At 40.2% G+C, this 19,551-nt stretch overlaps 1 protein-coding gene across 3 annotated transcripts in view; it reads right to left on the bottom strand.

The window, feature by feature from the left end:
- The window catches only part of LOC131032019 (B3 domain-containing transcription repressor VAL2), a 200,353-nt gene that overhangs the window by 72,234 nt on the left and 108,568 nt on the right, over window positions 1–19,551 (bottom strand). For all 3 annotated transcript variants that reach the window (XM_059212159.1, XM_057962905.2, XM_057962904.2), the window contains one exon: window positions 2,233–2,306. In XM_059212159.1, the coding sequence (XP_059068142.1) occupies window positions 2,233–2,306 (74 nt within the window). The remainder of the gene's footprint in view (window positions 1–2,232; window positions 2,307–19,551) is intronic.

The following is a 19,551-nucleotide window of genomic DNA, read 5'->3' on the forward strand; positions in this document are numbered from 1 at the left end:
ACATATGTGTTGTTATTTTTTATGGCATCTCATAGGAGACAAATAAAAACATTAGCACTGTGCTAAACCAAATTTCAAACCGTTGGAATTTTTCCTCCAAATATATTTTTAGATCAATTGGGGTATCATTGGATATAGACAACAATAGTAGTAAAAAAAAGTTTTGGCATGAGAGGCATTAGCATAGCTTTCCCAATCACTCTAAATCAAACCTTGTAAATATCATTACAAACTTCTCTATTCCGCATTAGCATAGCTTTCCCAATCACTCTCAATCAAACCTTGTAAATATCATTACAAATTTCTCTATTCCCCTCTATATTGTTGGTGTAATGGACATTGATTGGAAACTCCAAAGACATCTCATTAACATGCACTAAGACCATGCCCATATCTACCACCTTGTGACTCATCGGTGAACATTGAAGCCTGAGAAAGTAGTATTGTTGCAGCCTGAATGAGACTCTATCATTAAAAAGATTGTGTAAAACATAATGACTACATCAAGGAGTCACGTATGTAAAAAGTATCATGCTCTAGATCAAAACAAGGCAACCATATATGTCAAATGGGATGAGATTAAGTGGCATATCATTAAGGATTTCATGGTGGAGACCTAACTTCAAAACCTTAAGAGACAAGTTACAAGCTATTATATTCAAATGTCTATGTTTTTAAATTAAGTAAACTACCAAATCCAAGTTTGGGTCTAGCACACCCCAATGGATAAAAGCAGGTACAAATCCTAGGTATTTGATAGAAGAGACAATCTTAGTTATATTATCTATGCCAAAGGACACCCCTCAAGCTGAATTTCCCAATTAAAAAGCAATAGCCATGTGAGATGGCTTTCTTAACCTAAGCATGCTTACACAAATGGAAAACAAGTTCTTCAAACAATCCTAATCAGATTTTACACACGTAGAGTAAAGGTGGTGTCACTAAGGTATGGAAAAGAAAAACTTTTCCAAATCATAAATACCTTGCAAATAAAGGTAAAAATTAATTTTCTTCCAAGGTTGTCAAGGATTCTCTTAGCTTAGCTCAACCAAGAGTAAGAACCAAGCAAAAAGAAGGTCCAAAGAAATCAAAACCAAAATCATTATACCAGGTAGCAAACCCCAATTAAATAGACTTTGGAGGTGAGACTAATGAATACCATCCTTATTTCAGACATGACACGATCCATTATTTCCTACTCTCAAAGGTTGACTTAAAAACCATTTCAAAAAATGAATTCAAGGACACTGTTTACAAGACTTTCAAACTTGTTTGACAATACTCACGTTTGCATGCTTGTTTGTGTGCATATTTTTGAATAATTGAACAGCAAGAGAGAGAGAGAGAGAGAGAATCAATTAACTCACTTGCACAATAGTCAAAACCAAGAAGGTTAAGATTAAAATTTGGCATGTGACCAAGTTAGCAAAAGAAATTGTCAAGTTACTGATAATGAAATTCAAGGCTGTGAATGAGTTTGTAGAAAAGTATCGCAAGTCTAGTACTCTGGCCTCTCACCATAGCATAAAATGGTAATGCATTTCCAATTTATGAAAAAATAATAATCGTCTTCATTCACTTTTGGTAGCTTCTAAGGTTGTTTTTGTAGCTCCAGCCGCTTTTAGTCATTATTTGATAGTGCTTATATTTTAGGAAAATTTCATTCTACCTTCTCGGTACAAAATGTTTTCTTGATCATATAGATGCATCATCACGATTTATATATTTTACAGGTGGATTTTTTCCTTGGTATACCCTTTCTCATAGTATCTTAAACTAGTTTTACTTTACAGTCCCATCAAATTCATTTAATCATTCATGGACATCAAAGATCTTAAACTAGTTTTGCTTTGCACTCCCATCAAACAGATTTGATCATTCATGGACATCAAAGCAAGTTGTTTCTTTCCTACATGATAGAATGAATCTTTTGAACAAATTTATTTAAAGATAACATCATTGCAAGCTACCAAATGTAGTCAATAATTGCAAACGAAGCTTTCAAAAATGCTCAAACAGATCAAAAAACATATACACTGTTTAACAAAGTATTAACAAGTTCTCCAAAATTTTAGTTCTAGCATTTGATATCCACAAGATTCAAATAAATAATTAAACAAATCATTTATGATATACATAATTATCTCAAACTCGATATTTTCTAAGTCCCTTTAGACTTAAAAAATTTTATGAACTTCTTCATTAGCTTCTGATTATGTTATGATGTCAAACCTGGGCATTGGAGTTTGAAGCCTTTCTGAAACCCATGATTATATTTTCTTCCAGTTTGAGCTGACTGAAGTTCACTAAGTGACAAATCCAAGTAAAAGATAATAAGCATCACAATATTCATCAATTGCAAAATGCTCATACAAAATAAGTCAATAATGATATCAGATTTCCACAATCCATAATTTCATAATGTTGTTCTTTCTGGATTATGAAGTTAATAATGTACAAATGCAAACTCATACCCACAAGAGGAAAATCGTAAGCATCAGTTTCTTCAAGCAGTAAGTAAACGCTCTTACCAACAAATCAAAAGTTTTAAGCTGCTTGAATGCAACTGCAATGGGTTCTGGGAAGCAAAAAAATACAAACTAACAGTATTTATATTAGCTTATTTTTATTACAATCAGTTAATTTTATGAAAGAGGCAAATTTGAATGGTTTTTAAGTATGCACCCATTCCATGGCATAATATTCAATTATTTTGAGACAAAATATCAAACTATTGTAATTAAAAGTTCCTCCTATTATATGAAACTACTTGATCATATTTTATTATATTTCTGTTGTTCCAAATACCAGAAATAAAAAGAAAGAGGCATCTATGTTTTGTCCTACATTAAACTTCTTATAGAATGAAACCTCTCTATTATGATAGTTCATATAAAACATTCACCGTAATTACAAAGTGGCAAAGGCACTGGTATAGTAGATTGTCTATGTCAACATTATTTGTCTGCAATTATCACAAAGACATTTCACATAGTTCACTAAGAGGAAAGATAAAAGCTGCACAGCAGAAAATTAGACCAGGTGCTTGTCTCCGAGAATTCGCAAAGTCCTGACATTCAGATAAATGCTGCTGTCATGACTCCACTCACTCTGATCACCAATCTATTCTTCTTGGCTTCCACAAAGTTAACAGAACCCTGAAACAGTAGGAATTCAGATTTGAGACAATGGATGACACAGCCTGATTTCACACCCAGTACCATAAAATGGGGTAAGGAAGCTGAAAATGTACAAGGCTGTGCCATGTCAAATTCATGCAGAAAATGAATCATCTCAAGGTCCAAATGGGAGGTGGAATAAACACATTTTTGGCAATATATTTACTCAACAAGAAAATGTGGATGTTAGAATAATATTTCTTTACTGTTAATGGTCAATAATGTCTACAGTAGCAGGTAGTTAGAAGTAGGTAACTTTATTAATATCTACAGTGTTTTTGTATTTCTATAAATTGTAATCTTTTCCCAGTTAATATATAACTGAAGTTCTTTTACCAGTGAATCTCAATTATTCACATGGTATCAAAGCCTAGGTAAGCAAATTTTTTAGAAAATTCTGTGTACTTTAATTTTTTTGAAATTTTCCTCAAACCTGTCTAGGGTTTCTGTTCTTCTTGGGCGCTGTCTGTTTTTGTGGGTCTGTTCGGGGGCTTTTTTGCCCTACCCGCGTCTGTTTTCTGTCAACCCTCGATTTTTTTAATGCCATTTTTCGCGTTATTCCCTGCCGCGATTTCCCTCTATCCCACGTTTTTTATTTCGCAGCTCTCTAAACACGCACGATTTTTTTAGCGTTGTTTTAGACCCGACCCAAGTTGGGATTTTTCCACACGACTTCTTTCACCATTTCCACGCGATTTTTCGCGCCTCTGTGTGTGTGCGTCGGCGATTTTCAACGCAATTTTGTGTTTTTTTATTCGTGCGATCTGGGCTTTTTTCATGCTGTGCAATTTCGTGATTTTTCGCAGACATTTTTGCCCGCGATTCTGCTTTTGGCGACAGGGTGATGTGATTTCGCGACCTACTCAATTTTTTCCTAAGGGTTTTTGGTGCGATTTCCTTTTTTTTCACAACAGCGGATTTGTTTGTTATTTTTTCTGCAACCTCTAACCTTTTTTTTGGGCAACAAGGGTTTTATGCAATTTTTCTCAATTCCTGCCTAGCCGCCTAGGGTTTATTTTGAACCCTCTAATTTTTTTCTACACTTAGGGTTTCTACAACTTCATCTAGGGTTTTGACCCTCTGTTTCAAGGCGAAAGTTTTTTCGATTGTAGATTCTTGGTGGGTTTTTTGAAACCTCAACTGGGTCGTCGTTAAATTTTGTTGGGTCATTAGAAAAATTTCTGCCTTGAAAACTGTGCTAGGGTTTCACTTTCTGCCTTCGAATCCGACTTGCAAAATTTTTAAAAACCCTTTGTTTTCATCTACTGGTTTTCGTCCCTTGGAGTTCGTCCCTTCACCAATTCGACCTTGGGGTACGTGATGGCATCTCTGACAAATATAATTCTCAAAAGCAACTAGAAGTTCACTGGGAAGGATTACAACACCTGGAAGCAACGCATGCTTACGATCTTTGAATATCGTTGCCTTGATCAAGTTGTTTTGGGAACCGTGTCACGTCCTACTACAACGGGCAAGGATCGGGACAAATGGGATGAGCGCAACTGGGAAGCTATCATGCTCATCAAACTCTCCAACACTGATGAGCAGCTACCTCGAGTACCATCCGGCAAAACTGCAAAGGAGATATGGGATCCTCTGAAGAGTCTCCATGAAACCTCTGACCAGAGCAGAGCATTCTTTCTGAAGAACATGCTCTTTTCGATTATGATGGACGAGAGGACACCTCTGCAGGATCACTTGACAAAGATCAAGGACATCCATGATCAACTTGAGGCAATTGGTCACACAATGGAGGAAGAGGACATGGTCGTCATCACTCTGAAGAGTTTGCCCAAATCCTATGAGCATTTAATCGAAATGCTCAATATCACTTCCACTGACGTTGATTTGAAGTTTTCTGATCTTTGTAACAAACTTTTACAGCAAGATCGGTGGCGCCAACAGTTATGAAAGCAGTACCAGTTCCACCTCCACCAAGCGTTCTCTGCCAAATCTTCTACTAAGAACAAAGGGAAGGTTCAATCTTCTCAGCTGAAAGGCTCTGATTCTTCTCGAGACAACAACAACAAGAAGAACGTTCAATGCAATTATTGTCATAAGTTTGGTCACATGAAAGTCGAGTGTCGAATTCGATTGGCTTCTGAACAAAAGAAACAGGGAAGGTCTCAACAAAAGGCAAATGTCGCATAGCACTCTGAGCAGAAAGAATCTGCATTCTATGCTTTTATGGCAAAGAGAATAGCAAATCCAGTACAATCTTTTGCCTGGTATATGTTGACGTGTATTTCATACACAATCATACACAGAATAAAATACCGACAGGCATCTTATCCTCTCTTGAGAAAATAGTCTCTAACTGCTGAAGATCTGCAAAAAGGATCAGTTAGATGGACTCCAAGGTTCTTTTAGTGGGGTCTCCACGTGTGGACAAGCTTTTTAGTGGTATGATGTGATTTGCTGTTTCCTTCAAGGCGTCTTACGGATTCAATGGCTCAAAGATTTTACTAATCTAAAAAGGAACTTTCAAAAAATGGCAAAAGGACAGGGTTTAAGGAAGTCTAATCTAGCCTAACCCTATGAATGACTTAGCGTGAATGAGATTTGGCAAGACTCAACTAACTTCAATTTTGCCATAAGATAACAACGCAATTGAAATTAGTGCGATCTTCTAAGGTAATAATGGTGTTCAATGCATCAAAGACCAAGGACACTACTATGAAGGTACATATCCTAGATACGAAAATGCTTGAAGGTTAAGGATTCAAAGTGTTTTCCAGTCGACCACGCAAGGCGTTCTTACAATCAGCAAGAAGCTAGTGGTTTGGATTGCGAATCCTACCAAATATCAAATCTCACACTTAGTCTTTCAAATTAACAAACTACTTTGATTGAGCGTGATTCAAGTACATCCAACAACCATGAAGATAACTTAAGAAATTTGCAACAAAACACCATAACTTCAATATTTTATTGATTTCCAAGTCATCATATACAACAATTGCTTGAGTTTCTCTCTTCAAGACTCAATCTTGCTACAAAATAAAATTGCTTACAACTCTAATCTCTCTATTTCACTCTTATCTGACTATTCACTATTAACTATTATCAAATGAAATGAAAAATGGGGGTATAAATAGCATCCCCAGTTACAATGAAAGGTCCAGATTGAAAGTAAATCAATGGACAAGATCATGACACCTAAACCCTAATTAGGGTTTGTTACAAATGACCTCCTTTTTACTGAACAATATTAAATACATAGCCAAATATTAAATTCGGCACAAAAATCTAGGAGGTATCAACCAATGAGAAATAAGATGTCATGTCATCTGTAACAACCTTTCATCTAGAATCTTATTCCCTTTCCAACTCTCTTTCTTAGCATATGCAATGAATTTTGTCACGATTCCTTCGATTTCTGTGCTTGGAATCTCGGGAAGATTCTTGATACTCTCTTCTAAGTGGATAACCTGATCAAATGCATCTAGAAGAGCTGCGTCCCAAGTAGGTTCAAGTTCCTTTGTTCTATCAATCAGGAGCATGGTGGCATACATCTGATCATACTGCTCATCTGTAACATCTGCGTCCTTGCGAAAGATGATCGTGATTCTATCCTCAAACTCTTGTAAATCCACATCTGTCTCGACCTCGATCCTTCTGCCAAGAATGGTACGAAGTACCTCAAATACTCTGTCCTGGATCGGATTGATCACTTCCTCAACTTGGCCACATCTAACACTGATGTCCTCAAAGAGAACACTCTTTATATGGAGTAAGGTTGACCACTGAAACAAACTGTGAGAATCACCTTCTAAGATCCTCTCTTGTGCTAAAATTCTTCTGGATGTGTGTCTTATAACTTTCAAGACAGGGATGACAACGTCCTTGGTATGGGCAAATGCAGCTACTGTTGCCATCAATCTGTGAATAATCTCAAGAACTTGGATAGCCTGATGGGTGATCTTCGACATCCTTGTAACAAACTCTATGGCCACCGTGTGAGATCTATCCATCCAACCACATGTACGCTGGACCAGGTTCCTGAATCTTTCTGCTTCATTGATTGATTGAAGGGGCAATGCCTGCAATGGTGATCTAACTGGATCCTGACGTCCCAAACGTTCATTGATGTGACTGAAATATGTCCTCCATGCACCGACCTCTCTCTCAAGCTTTCTATTCTTTTCTACTTCTTCTCTAAGCTTGTCCTTCAATGCCTCAAATGTGTCGGTGGCATCATCTAAAGTCTGCTCTGCTGTGGATGGTCCTAACTCAATAGTCTGTATATGATAGTCTTCTGCTAGGATTTCACCCTCATATTTGTCTGCTGCCGGTGTAGCTATCTGCAGTTTTCTAGATCCAGTCTCATCTCGAATCATCTTGGACATCTTTGTAGCCTTCTTCTTCTCTGTTGTCATATGTGAACGCCCAACAAGGCTCTCTAAATCAATTGCACTGTCCTCGTCCTCTATTACGATCACCTTAGTCAATCTTTCCTTCAACCAATCTGGGATATTTGATCTTGTCTCTTGAACTTGAATTTCTTTGTGTACTATTTCTTCTTGTCTGGTAGGAGATGTTACTTCGTTATCTTCTTCTAAATCATAGTCTTGGAGAGATCCATCGGATGAAACATGCTGTGCCTGTCCTTCCTCCTGTCTGTCATTCTGTACCATTGATTCCATGGACTCTTCTACTTGAACTGTTCTATCCTCTGGTCTGGAAGAAGTACCTGGTGCTTGATCTTTGTTGGCACCTTGCTTTTTCTTGGAAGACTCTTTCTTTTCTGATCTTTCCTTTCTCTTCGAACCTCTCGAATGGAGATTGCCCTCACTGGCACATCGAAGGTTACCTTCACCTGAATTCCTAGGATTAGGATTGCCTTCACTAACACTGGCTCCACCTTCGGCTGGCTTCTCTTCCAAAGTAAAAGACATAGCTATGCCCTGTTCTCTCAACTTCTGATGCTGAACGTCTACTCATCTGCGAGTACAAGACAAGACTGGTGCCATCAAATCATCGAAATCCACGGCCTCGGGCTCATTCCAATTCAAACTTATTGTTTTGCTTTCTCTATCATATGAAGATTGGATGTGCCTGCCGTTGTCCTGAGCTTGGTCGGCCACTCTGTAAATCTTACATTTCCTGATGAAATCCAAAGGCAATCTAGAATGTATCTTTCGTTTCACTTAGAGATCATCTAGGAGATTCATCATAAAATCTTCAATCTGGTACTCATGTCTAAATCTTCTACCGACCGTCTCCTCTAAATGTCCATGTGGATCAAAACTATTCCTCCAAGCAAAAGATGAAAAAAGGATACAAGGCTAACTCCTTCTCTGCGTCATCCATGGCTGAGACATTGGGACATACCTCAACTGAATTACCCAAAATAATAGGTACCTGAACTCCATTCTGATGTCTGTGTCTGAATGCCTTTACATATGCTGCCAACTGCCTTGTTACTTCAAGTAACACAATTCTGTCTGTCGGGTACCTCGGCAACATGTATGGAGGTAAAGGACATCCATACACTCTAATGTAAGTGAACTTGGGAAACTGAATGAACCAAGCACCGTACCTCTTGATGAACTCCTGGGCATCCTGAGATAATCTGTTGTGAATCCCTCCTTGCAACGTCCTGGTGATGTTCATCGTGAAAGTATCATTGATTAACTTGTAGTTCTTCCCTGGTGGATGATGCAAGTAGGTATAGGATTCACAAACTCTGACCTCGCCGGGTCCTCTTCCAATCACTCCTCTGTGAGGTAGTCCTGCGTACTCAACGCTCCTGATTAAGGCATAGATGACGTATGAACTCATGTGGAAGGACTTAGTAGCCCTGAGTCTTCTCAACTGTACGTCTAAGCAATGGCTAATTATCCTAGCCCAATGTATTGTACCCTTTCCTTGAACAATCACCTGGATGAAGTAAAACATCCATTTCTCAAAATAGAAGGCATGAGGTGCTCCTGTAACTCTGTTGAGCATGGTAATCAAATCTCTGTACTCCTCCTGGAAATCAATCCTGTGTGGTGTGTTCGGTACTTTGCTCAGACGGGGACGACTCTTGAGTAGCCAGTTCTTGTTGATTATGCTTAGGCAAGCATCTGGATCATCATCGTACACTGATCTGGCTCCTTCAATGCTCTTGTATATCATGTCCCTATGCTCTGGAAGATGGAAGGCTTCACTTATAGCTTCCTCTGAAAGGTACGCCAAAGTGTTTCCCTCGTTGGACACAATTGTCCTGGACTGTGGATTGTAATGACGGGCACACTCGAGCATCAACTCGTGGCACTGAATAGCTGGAGGAAAGCCGGCCGCCTTAATGATGCCACTTTCTATTATTCTCCGGGCGACAGGTGATGGCTTGCCGATGTAAGGGACCTCTCGGAACTTCTTCGTGCTAAAGTTCCCCAAGTTTGTATCTCCAATGTTGCTCCACTTTGACACGATCTTGGTCTCCACTTCCTCGGTCTTCTGATCCTCTTTCATGAGAGCCGAGCGGCTGGTGGATGCTCCCGCCTTTGGGGTCGCCATACCTACACAACATTTCATTATAAGAAATAGATTTTGCAATAAATAACGTAAATAAGAGAGATAAATTTTAGGAAACCTCATGATAAGTCTCTAGAGTTATCATTTCCTAAAAAACAACGATCGAGCCAAGAGATTCAAAATTCAAAATTCCAAAATTTGAAATATGACGATGAATGAATAAAGCAATAATAATCCTTCAAACGTCGTCCTTCGTACTTCCTAACCTCGCTTCGCCTTGGTCTTTGATGTTATAAAGATCATCGCTCTTGTCCCTTGGAGAGGGACAGGAGCGATCCATGTTTTTTCTCCATTTTGAGCTCAAGTTGGTAACGTTTAACCTTGGTTCATTGTTTATTGCCTTCGAAATAACGTCCTTTACCTCGTCCGTCCTCGCCTTGACTTGCCTTTGAAGGAGTGTGAGTGTTTTTGATAGTATCGCCTTGGTCCTTGTCCAAAGGACAGGAGCGATATGGGGCTTTTACACTATTTGGCGATGTTTAGACGTTCAAACCCTTGCAAATTATCTTCAAACGATGTCCTGGAGCATATGTTACCTTAGGGCGTCTTGACTTAGCTTGATCTTGAAGCAAAACAAGGAATCCAAAGCAAATCGCCCTGGTCCCTTGGAGAGGGACAGGAGCGATATGGTCCCTAGGTCCAATTTGGTGATTATTTAACGTTTGAAATCTTCATGCATCACCTTTTTACCTTTCCGTGGACCCTCTAAGACCTTGCGAAGTCTTGTCCTTACGTAAATCTTGCTCAAAATGATCAATACATCTAACATCGCTCTGGTCCCTTCCTGAGGGACAGGAGCGAAGTTCATCATTATGTACTTGTTCTTGTTTGTACCAACTTGCAATCATCTTCATTACGTGAAATGATGTCCTTTCGACCCTCTTGGTTGCTCGAAACTTGTTTGCCTTTTGAAATTTACGCCATTATGTAGATATCGCTCTGGTCCCTTCCCAAGGGACAGGAGCGATCTGGGTCTTAGAGTGTAAATCTCTTCATTGTGATGACCCTTTAAGTGCTTGTGCTCAATGAAGATGTCTTGAAATGTCCTTGCCACCCTTTATCTTGGCTTAGATCGGATTTAACTTGAGTGAGGAGCAAAATAATCATTGTATCGCCCTGGTCCCTTAGAGAGGGACAGGAGCGATCTTCCCTTTGTGGCCTTCATCTCACTTTGCCAGGTTCCAAGTTTATATTCAACGGACTCGTCCTTCTTCACTCTATCCGTCCATGCCTCGACATCATTTGTAACTTTGCAAGAAAAGCAATTATATCAAAAATCGCTCTGGTCCCTTCCTGAGGGACAGGAGCGAACTAGGCATTTAACACTGGTATGGACGTCCCAAAAATCTTCAATTTGTATTCAATGCGCTCATCTCATGTTCTCCTTTGTTTTTGAACGTAAACTTGCCTTGACCCTTGTCTGGATTTTGCAAAATGAAGGAAATCGCTCTGGTCCCTGGGAGAGGGACGAGAGCTACAAGGTACTTCGCCCTGGTCCCTTGGAGAGGGACAGGAGCGATTTAGTCAATATAGGTCATTTTCCTTCGTTTTTTGCATCTCAAATTATATTCATTTGGCAAAGTATCTTCCTTCGGACGTCCTCAAATCATTAAGTTTTCGAAATCTTGCAAGGACAAGGTGAAATTTGAATTGTAGCTCCAGTCCTTCACTGAGGGACAGGAGCGATTTTCCTCCTGGAGGCATTTTTGTGCTCATAAAAATCTTCAATTTATATTCAATGGAAAGATCTCGTTGTTCTCCATCACTTCAAACGTAAAATTTGTCCGGACTCTGCAAGGATAATGAGATATTTGAAAATGAGCTCCCGTCCTTCACTGAGGGACAGGAGCGATTTTGCTCCTACAGGCCAAAATAACAAGATTTTTCACATTATAACACTTCACGAGGCGAAAACAAATCAATTCCAATGCCCAGGATCAAAATTCAAAAAAGTCAAAATTTGGTCAAAATATTCAATCGGACAAAAATTCACATTGACGGTCAACACTTAGACAAATTTAAGCTCTGCATGAACATTCCAATTGAAAATTAGACCATTTTGGCGAATTCATTGCATTCAAAATTTGCATTCTAGAAAAGGAAGCTCAAAAGCTCTCAAAAACGACTGGATTTTGGCTTGAAAAGGCAAAATTTAAAACCCTAAGGCTTGGCCCTAAATCCAGACGACTAACAAACTAACAAAACCCTAAAAACGAAAGCGAAACGAGCGAAAACAAGCAAAAAGAGGGGGTCCCCATTTGCGATGGGGCGATGTGTGAAATGGTCACAACAGTATATCAATTCAGGGACTTCGCAACACTTTACTCATCGTCGGGATTGGTTCACGAAATTTGAACCATTCTGGGATTCAGTAATCTTCGAAGGAGAAGAGTACACAGTTACTGGTAAGGGCACTATCCAGATTCACTCAAGAGGTAGAAATTTACTTTTTCTTGATGTCTACTATGTTCCAGGCATGGAACATAATCTCCTCTTCGTCAGCCAGATCATTAGGCATTCTCCTCAACTTGATGTTATCTTCAGCTCGTCCGTGTAATATTCCCCTTAATTTTTTTCAATTATTAACACAACAAGATTCACTCGTTAAGGTTAGGATAATCAAACTTGAGTAGAAAGGAAATGCTGAAAGTAACCCTCACTGAACAACTGTCGAGCATCCCCTTGTACCAGAATGGTAGCCTGCTCTAAGAGCCTTATGTGCAATTCTCCTTGCGTTAACCTGACTAGGCGCATTGTAAAAGCATCATTGACACGCTCATATTGACCAACTACGTAAGCAACGTTGTTCTTTTCTCTTTGAGCTATGTCATAGTAATGCAATTGAGGGTAGCATTCATACACCTTGACCTGATTTGGGCCGTTCCCGATTTCGCCCTTCTTGATTAATCCTGTTAGTGGTTGGTGTCGGGCAAACATGTAAATCAGGTAGGAAGTCATGGTGAAGTACTTCTTTTCCTCAAGTTCGACCAGCTGTGTATGGATATTATCATTGATGATCTGAACCCAGTCGAACTTGGACTTCCCAGCAAAGACCTGCTCCGTAAAGTAGAACATCCACTCTTCAAAAAGATTGGATTGAGGGAGTCCCATAACCCGGTTGAGTAAGGTGACCATGTCACCATACTCCTTATGAAAGTCACTTCTGGGGGTCTTTTTACTGTCCTAATGCTCGAAGGCCTTCTCTCTTTATACCATTCTTCGTTTATCAATGTCCTGCATTTAGCAGGATTCATGTCGTAAGCAACCTGTGCCTCATCTATAGTTGTAGCAATGGGATTATCGAGAAATGCGATGTCAAATGCTTCCCCAATGGCCTCAGGTGTGAAATCAGCTAGCACCATATTTTCTAGCACCACTAATTTGGTCTCTGGCTGATAATGCCTGGCAGCCTCAACTACTAGTTCATAATTTTGCACGGAAGGAGGGAAACCTGTTGCCTGAGCAATACCACTCTCCATCATCCGCCTGGGCATGCCAGCGGCGTGGGGAGAATATACCCTATTTCTGAAATCATGAATGTCTATGTGCCCCAAATCAGTATCACCTATGTTCTCCCATATGCTTTGGACTTTCGGCTCCCTAACTACTCCTCTTTGGTACTAGTACTTCATCTTCTCGCCTCTGCGGGGAATGTCAGATTTAGAGACCCAAGATGTTCCTGTTGCACCAGGTGTTTTTGAGGATTCTACCGCCGATTTAGGCATTTATCCTGCACAACCGGATGCGGATTACGAGACGAGATGAAGGAAGCAAACAGGTTAGCCAAATCAGAGGATGTTGTTAGCGTATAAAACCAAAGATCAATAGGAACACCAGATTCAGAAAAAAGCATGACACTTCAATAAAAAAGCCTGATTAATTGGAAGTGAAATGCTTTTTCGAAAGAAGAATTTAAGTTGGCTCTGTTTTAAAATTTGCCACTTGGTTGCAGTTTAGGGCTTGGGTGTTTAATGATTGCCAAATTTTGCACTCGGAGAAAAGTCTTGCTTAAGTTCAGTTTTCAAAATGTTCAAAATTTCCCTAAAGTCTGAATTTTATATTTCAAGGTAAATTTTCCTCGCAGGTTTTGCTCTTTGCGCTATGTTTAATGCTTTGTAGAATTACAACCTACGAAACTTCACTCGTCAATCATTGCTTAAACATTACGACCAATTTGCATTCACTTAATGACTTTAAAGGAGACAAAAACGAACTTACCTGGTGAACAAGGTGGTTGCCCCGTGATTTCTCCAAACTACGGGTTAGGAAAGCTTTGTGCAAGTTCGGCCTGCAAGACCCTTTTGTAACCTTTAAAAACTTCTTCCTCCGACCAGTATTTCGCAATTTTTCAACTGCGGCGGGGTTGTGAAAGGCTTTGCAAGAATGAAGGGTTTAATGAAAACGCCCTACCTTCCACGAACTTCGCGTCAAAGGGGAACTTTGCAAACTTACAAGCTTAACGCCTATCCTCCTCTCCCTTTACTTGGTTGTTTCGGCTTTAAAAGGCTTTCTGCGAGAACACAAAAACGCCCTTCCTTCCTTGCTTTGCCCAATTTCAGGCCTAGAGGCTAAAATGCAAACTCTAAATCGCCCCTTCCCTTTTGGCGATTTCGCAATTTCACGACTGTTTGCCCATTTTCGGGCTAGGAAGACGATTTTGAAGATTTATGAAAACACCCTACCTTTTATTTCGCGTTTTCGGCCTTGTTGTGACCATTTCACACATCGCCCCATTTAAATGGGGACCCCCTCTTTTTGCTCGTTTTTGCTCGTTTTTGCTTTGCTTTTTAGGGTTTTGGTTTAGTTTGTTAGTTGTCTGGACCAAGGTCAAGCCTTAGGGTTTCCGTTACTGCGTTTTCAGGCCAGAGTCCAGTCAATCTTGAGAGCTTTTTGAGCTTCCTCCCGTAGGATGCAATTTTGAATAAAGTGAATTCGCCAGAGGCTAAGTGAATTTGTCTAAGTTCAGTCGGAATTTTGAGTGCAACTCCAAAGTTTGTCTAAGAGTGAATGATGGGATTTTGATATTTTGTCCGATTGAGTAATTTTGACCAAATTTTGAAAATTTTGATGATTGATCCCGGGCATTGGAAAAGACTTGTTTTTGCCTTGTGAAGTGATTAAACTCCCAAAATCTTGATATTTTGGCCTGTAGGAGCAAAATCGCTCCTGTCCCTCAGTGAAGGACCGGAGCTTGTTTCTCAAGATTTTACTGTCTCTGCAGGATCAAGACAAATTTTTGACTGGAAATGATAAAGGGAGGCATGATCTTTCCGTTGAATATAATTTGAAGAATTTCACAAGCATGGAAATGTGCCAGGAGCAAAAAATCGCTCTTGTCCCTCAGTGGAGGACCGGAGCTCAAAATCAAACATTGCCTTGTCCTTGCAGGATTTGAACAATTTGGCGATTTGAGAAGATCAAAGGAAATATGTTTCATCAGTTGAATATAGGTTGGAAGCGCAAACATGAGGAAAACATGACTTTGAAGCTAAATCGCTCCTGTCCCTCAGCCAGGGACCAGGGCGAAATTCAGTGGTAGCTCTCGTCCCTCTCCCAGGGACCAGAGCGAATTTCCTCATGAGGCATGTTTTGGGCAAAGATCAAGCAAGTTTTGAGTTTGAGGCAAACAAAGAAGGCGTAACGAACCTGTTGAAGACAAATTGAAGAGTGCAAGACACCAAAGTGAACTCCATATTGGCCTAGGCGCTCCTGTCCCTCAGTAAGGGACCAGAGCGATTTTTGCCTTAGGTCAATTTTTCACTAAGTTAGAACGAATTTCATGCCAAGAATAGGTGAAAGGGTCCACATCGAGTCCATTGAAGATAATTTTGGAAGTTAGCAAAGTGTGATTGAGCCTAGAACATCAAATTCGCTCCTGTCCCTCAGCCAGGGACCAGGGCGAAATGGTATTTATCTTGCCTTCCTCCCAAGTTTAAACCACTCTAAGTCAGGATACAAGCTGGCAAGGACATTTTGAGGTGTATCGACGAAGAACGAAGTTGCAAGGACCGCCAAAGATGAAGGAATTGCACTATATGCTTAAGTTCGCTCCTGTCCCTCAGTCAGGGACCAGAGCGAAATGTTCAAATGAGGCCAAATTTAAGTTGCCATTCACATTTTAAATGTTTGAAAGGGAGTGAAGAACGTCGTTTTGCACTTTGAAGACAATTACAAGTTAATATGATGAACGATTTGCACCAAATGCCCAAGTTCGCTCCTGTCCCTCAGTCAGGGACCAGAGCGAAATCTTCATGAAGGCTTAAGTTTTGAATGTTGATCACGTTTCAAGTGTTCAATAAGGATCAAAGGACCTCGTTTTACATTGTGAAGGCAATTGCAAGTTGATGAGAACAAAGGTGAGCCCAAAACACCAAAATTCGCTCCTGTCCCTCAGCCAGGGACCAGGGCGATAATGATCATAAGGGGCATTCATCTACGACATTGAATCAATCAAGCACAAGATTCCCATTGAAATTGCCATTTTTAACGTAAGGGAAGTAGTTCTGAACGTCAAAAACAAGAAATCAAAGCCAAAATGAAGTTCGCTCCTGTCCCTCAGTCAGGGACCAGAGCGATATGGTTTGTACCTCTCTACATCTCCCAAATTTTGGTGCTAACATAATTTTCAAATCATATTAAATGCTAAAAATCGATGAAATTTGAAAAAAATTCAATTAAATAGCATTTAAAAATAGCGCAGGACATTTATTAATTAATTTTTTGCCTATTAAAAAATCGAATTAATAAAAAACGAAGGCATTAATTAATTAATTATTAATTCAAATAAAAAATCAAATTAAGCGCTTGGATTTAAATTCTTACAAAGTCGGCCATTGCTTTTTTATTAAAATTGCTTTTAATTATCTTTTAATTACCAAGTCGGCCCAAGGTAATGCATGACGTAAGCGCCTATAAAGGGGGGGTGTTTATTTCGTTTTCAAATCATTATTACATCCTTCACATGCGATTTGGAGAGGTGCGAATTGTGTTCAAAGTGGGGCCAATTTCCATTCCAAGCAAGGAGCGAATTTAGCAAAGAAAGTGGTGCAAGTTTGAGTTAAGCGAACTTGTCAAAGACTACTTCAAAGACTCCAAAGGTGGCGAAGTGCTAAGTGGACGTTCATTTGAAGAGAGATCACGTGGAAAAGCTTCAAACATTGATTTTTGCCTAGGCGATTCTCTTTATTTTGCATTTTTAGAGTTAGCTCTCAAAGAAGGTATGACGATGTGATTCCTTATTTTGAATTTTGATCGTCATTGCCTTAAATTTTGAATTTTTGAAATTTTGAATTTCAGTGGCTCAATCGTTTTTTAGGAAATGATAACTCAAGGACTTATCATGAAGTTTCCTAAAATTAATCTAATCTATGTTATACATTGCAAAATCTAGTTTCTTATTATGAAATGTTGTGTAGGTATGGCGACCCCGAAGGCGGGAGCATCCACCAGTCGTCCAGCTCTCATGAAGGAAGATCAAAAGACCGAAGAAGTGGAGACCAAGATCGTGTCTAAGTGGAGCAACATTGGAGATACCAACTTGGGTAACTTCAGTACGAAGAAGTTTCGAGAGGTCCCCTATATTGGCAAGCCATCACCTGTCGCCAGGAGGATAATCGAAAGTGGCATCATTAAGGCGGCCGGCTTCCCTCCAGCAGTGCAGTGCCATGAGTTGATGATCGAGTGTGCTCGTCATTATGATCCTCAATCCAGAACGATCGTGTCCAAGGAAGGAAACACTTTGGCATATCTTTCAGAGGAAGCTATAAGTGAGGCTTTCCATCTTCCAGAGCACAGGGATATGGTCTACAAGAGCATAGAAGGAGCCAGGTCCATGTACGAAGATGATCCAGATGCTTGCCTAAGCATCATCAACAAGAACTGGTTGCTTAAAAGTCGTCCTCGCCTGAGCAAGATACCGAACACACCGCATAGGATTGATTTCCAGGAGGAGTATAGAGATTTGATTACAATGCTCAACCGAGTCACAGGAGCCCCTCAGGCCTTCTATTTTGCGAAGTGGATGTTCTACTTCATCCAGGTGATAGTTCAGGGAAAAGGAACAATACATTGGGCCAGGATGATTAGCCATTGCTTGGACGTACAGTTGAGGAGACTCAAGGCTACCAAGTCCTTCCACATGAGTTCATACGTCATATATGCCTTAATCAGGAGCTTTGAGTACGCAGGACTACCTCATAGAGGAGTGATTGGAAGAGGACCCGGCAAGGTCAAGGTTTGTGATTCCTATGTCCACTTGCATCATCCGCCAGGAAGTAACTACAAGTTAGTTAATGATACCTTCACGATGAACATCACCAGGACGTTGCAAGGTGGGATTCACAATAGGCTATCACAGGATGCACAAGAACTAGTAAAGAGGTACGGTGCTTGGTTTATCCAATTTCCGAAGTTTACTTATATTAGAGTTCATGGATGTCCTTCACCTCCATACATGTTGCCGAGATATCCGACAGACAGAGTAGTGTTACTTGAGGTAACAAGACAATTGGCAGCTTATGCGAACGAGTTCAGACACAGGCATGGGAATGGAGTTCCGGTACCTATCATATTGGGCAATTCAGTTGAGGTATGTCCTAATGCTTTAGCCATGGATGACGCAGAGAAGGAGTTAGCTTTGTATTCTTTTTCATTCTTTGCCTTGAGAGAAAGCTTTGATCCACATGGATATATAGAGGAGACAGTCGATAGGAAATTTAAGTATGAGTTTCAGATAGAAGATTTTATGATGAATCTCCTAGACGATCTTGAAGTGAAAAGAAAGATGCATTCTAGATTGCCTTTGGATTTCATCAGGAAATGCAAGATTTATAGAGTGGCCGACCAAGCTCAAGACAGTGGCAGACATCTCCAGTCATCCTATGACCGAGAAAGCAAATCAGTAAGGTTAGATTGGAATGAGCCCGAGGTTGTGGATCTAGATGCTTTGATGGCTCCAGTCTTGTCTTGTACTCGCAGATGGGTTGATGTGCAGCATCAGAAGTTGAGAGAGCAAGGCATAGCTATGACTTTCACTTTGGAAGAGAAACCAGCCGAAGGTGGAGCTAGTGTAAGCGAAGGTAATCCTAATCCCAGAAATGCAAGTGAAGGCAACCTTCGAAGTGCAAGTGAAGGCGATCTCCATCCAAGAGGTTCAAAGAGAAAAGAGAGACCTGAGAAGAAAGAATCTTCCAAGAAGAAGCAAGGGGCCAACCGAGATCGCTCATCCGGCACATCTTCTCGACAAGAGAAGAGGACACTTGAAGTAGAAGAGTCTATGGAGTCAATGGTACAGAATGATAAAGAAGGACAGGCACCTCGAGGGTCACCAAGTGGATCTCTCCAAGATTATGAGTTACATGAAGACAAGAACAATGACGAGGTAACATCTCCTCCTAGAGAAGAAGAAGCATTGCATAAGGAGATACAGGTTAAAGAGACAAGATCGGCTATCCCAGATTGGTTGAAGGAAAGATTAACGAAGGTGATTGTGATCGAGGACGAAGACAATGTGATTGATTTAGAGAGCCTTGTTGGACATTCTCAGGAAGTGACAGAGAAGAAAAAGGCTACCAAGATGTCCAAGATGATTAGAGATGAGACTGGATCCAGAAAGTTACAGATAGCTACACCGGCAGTGGACAAGTATGAAGGTGAGATCCTAGCAGAGGAATATGATATAGAGACATTTGAGCTAGGTCCATCCACAGCCGAACAGACAATGGACGATGCCACCGATTCATTTGAGGCCTTGAAAGATAAGCTTAGAGAAGAAATGGAGAAGAATAGAAAGCTTGAGAGAGAGGTCGGTGCATGGAGAACATATTTCAGCCATCTCAATGAGCCTTTGGGA

Source organism: Cryptomeria japonica, chromosome 10, assembly GCF_030272615.1.
Source record: "Cryptomeria japonica chromosome 10, Sugi_1.0, whole genome shotgun sequence".
NCBI lineage: Eukaryota > Viridiplantae > Streptophyta > Pinopsida > Cupressales > Cupressaceae > Cryptomeria > Cryptomeria japonica.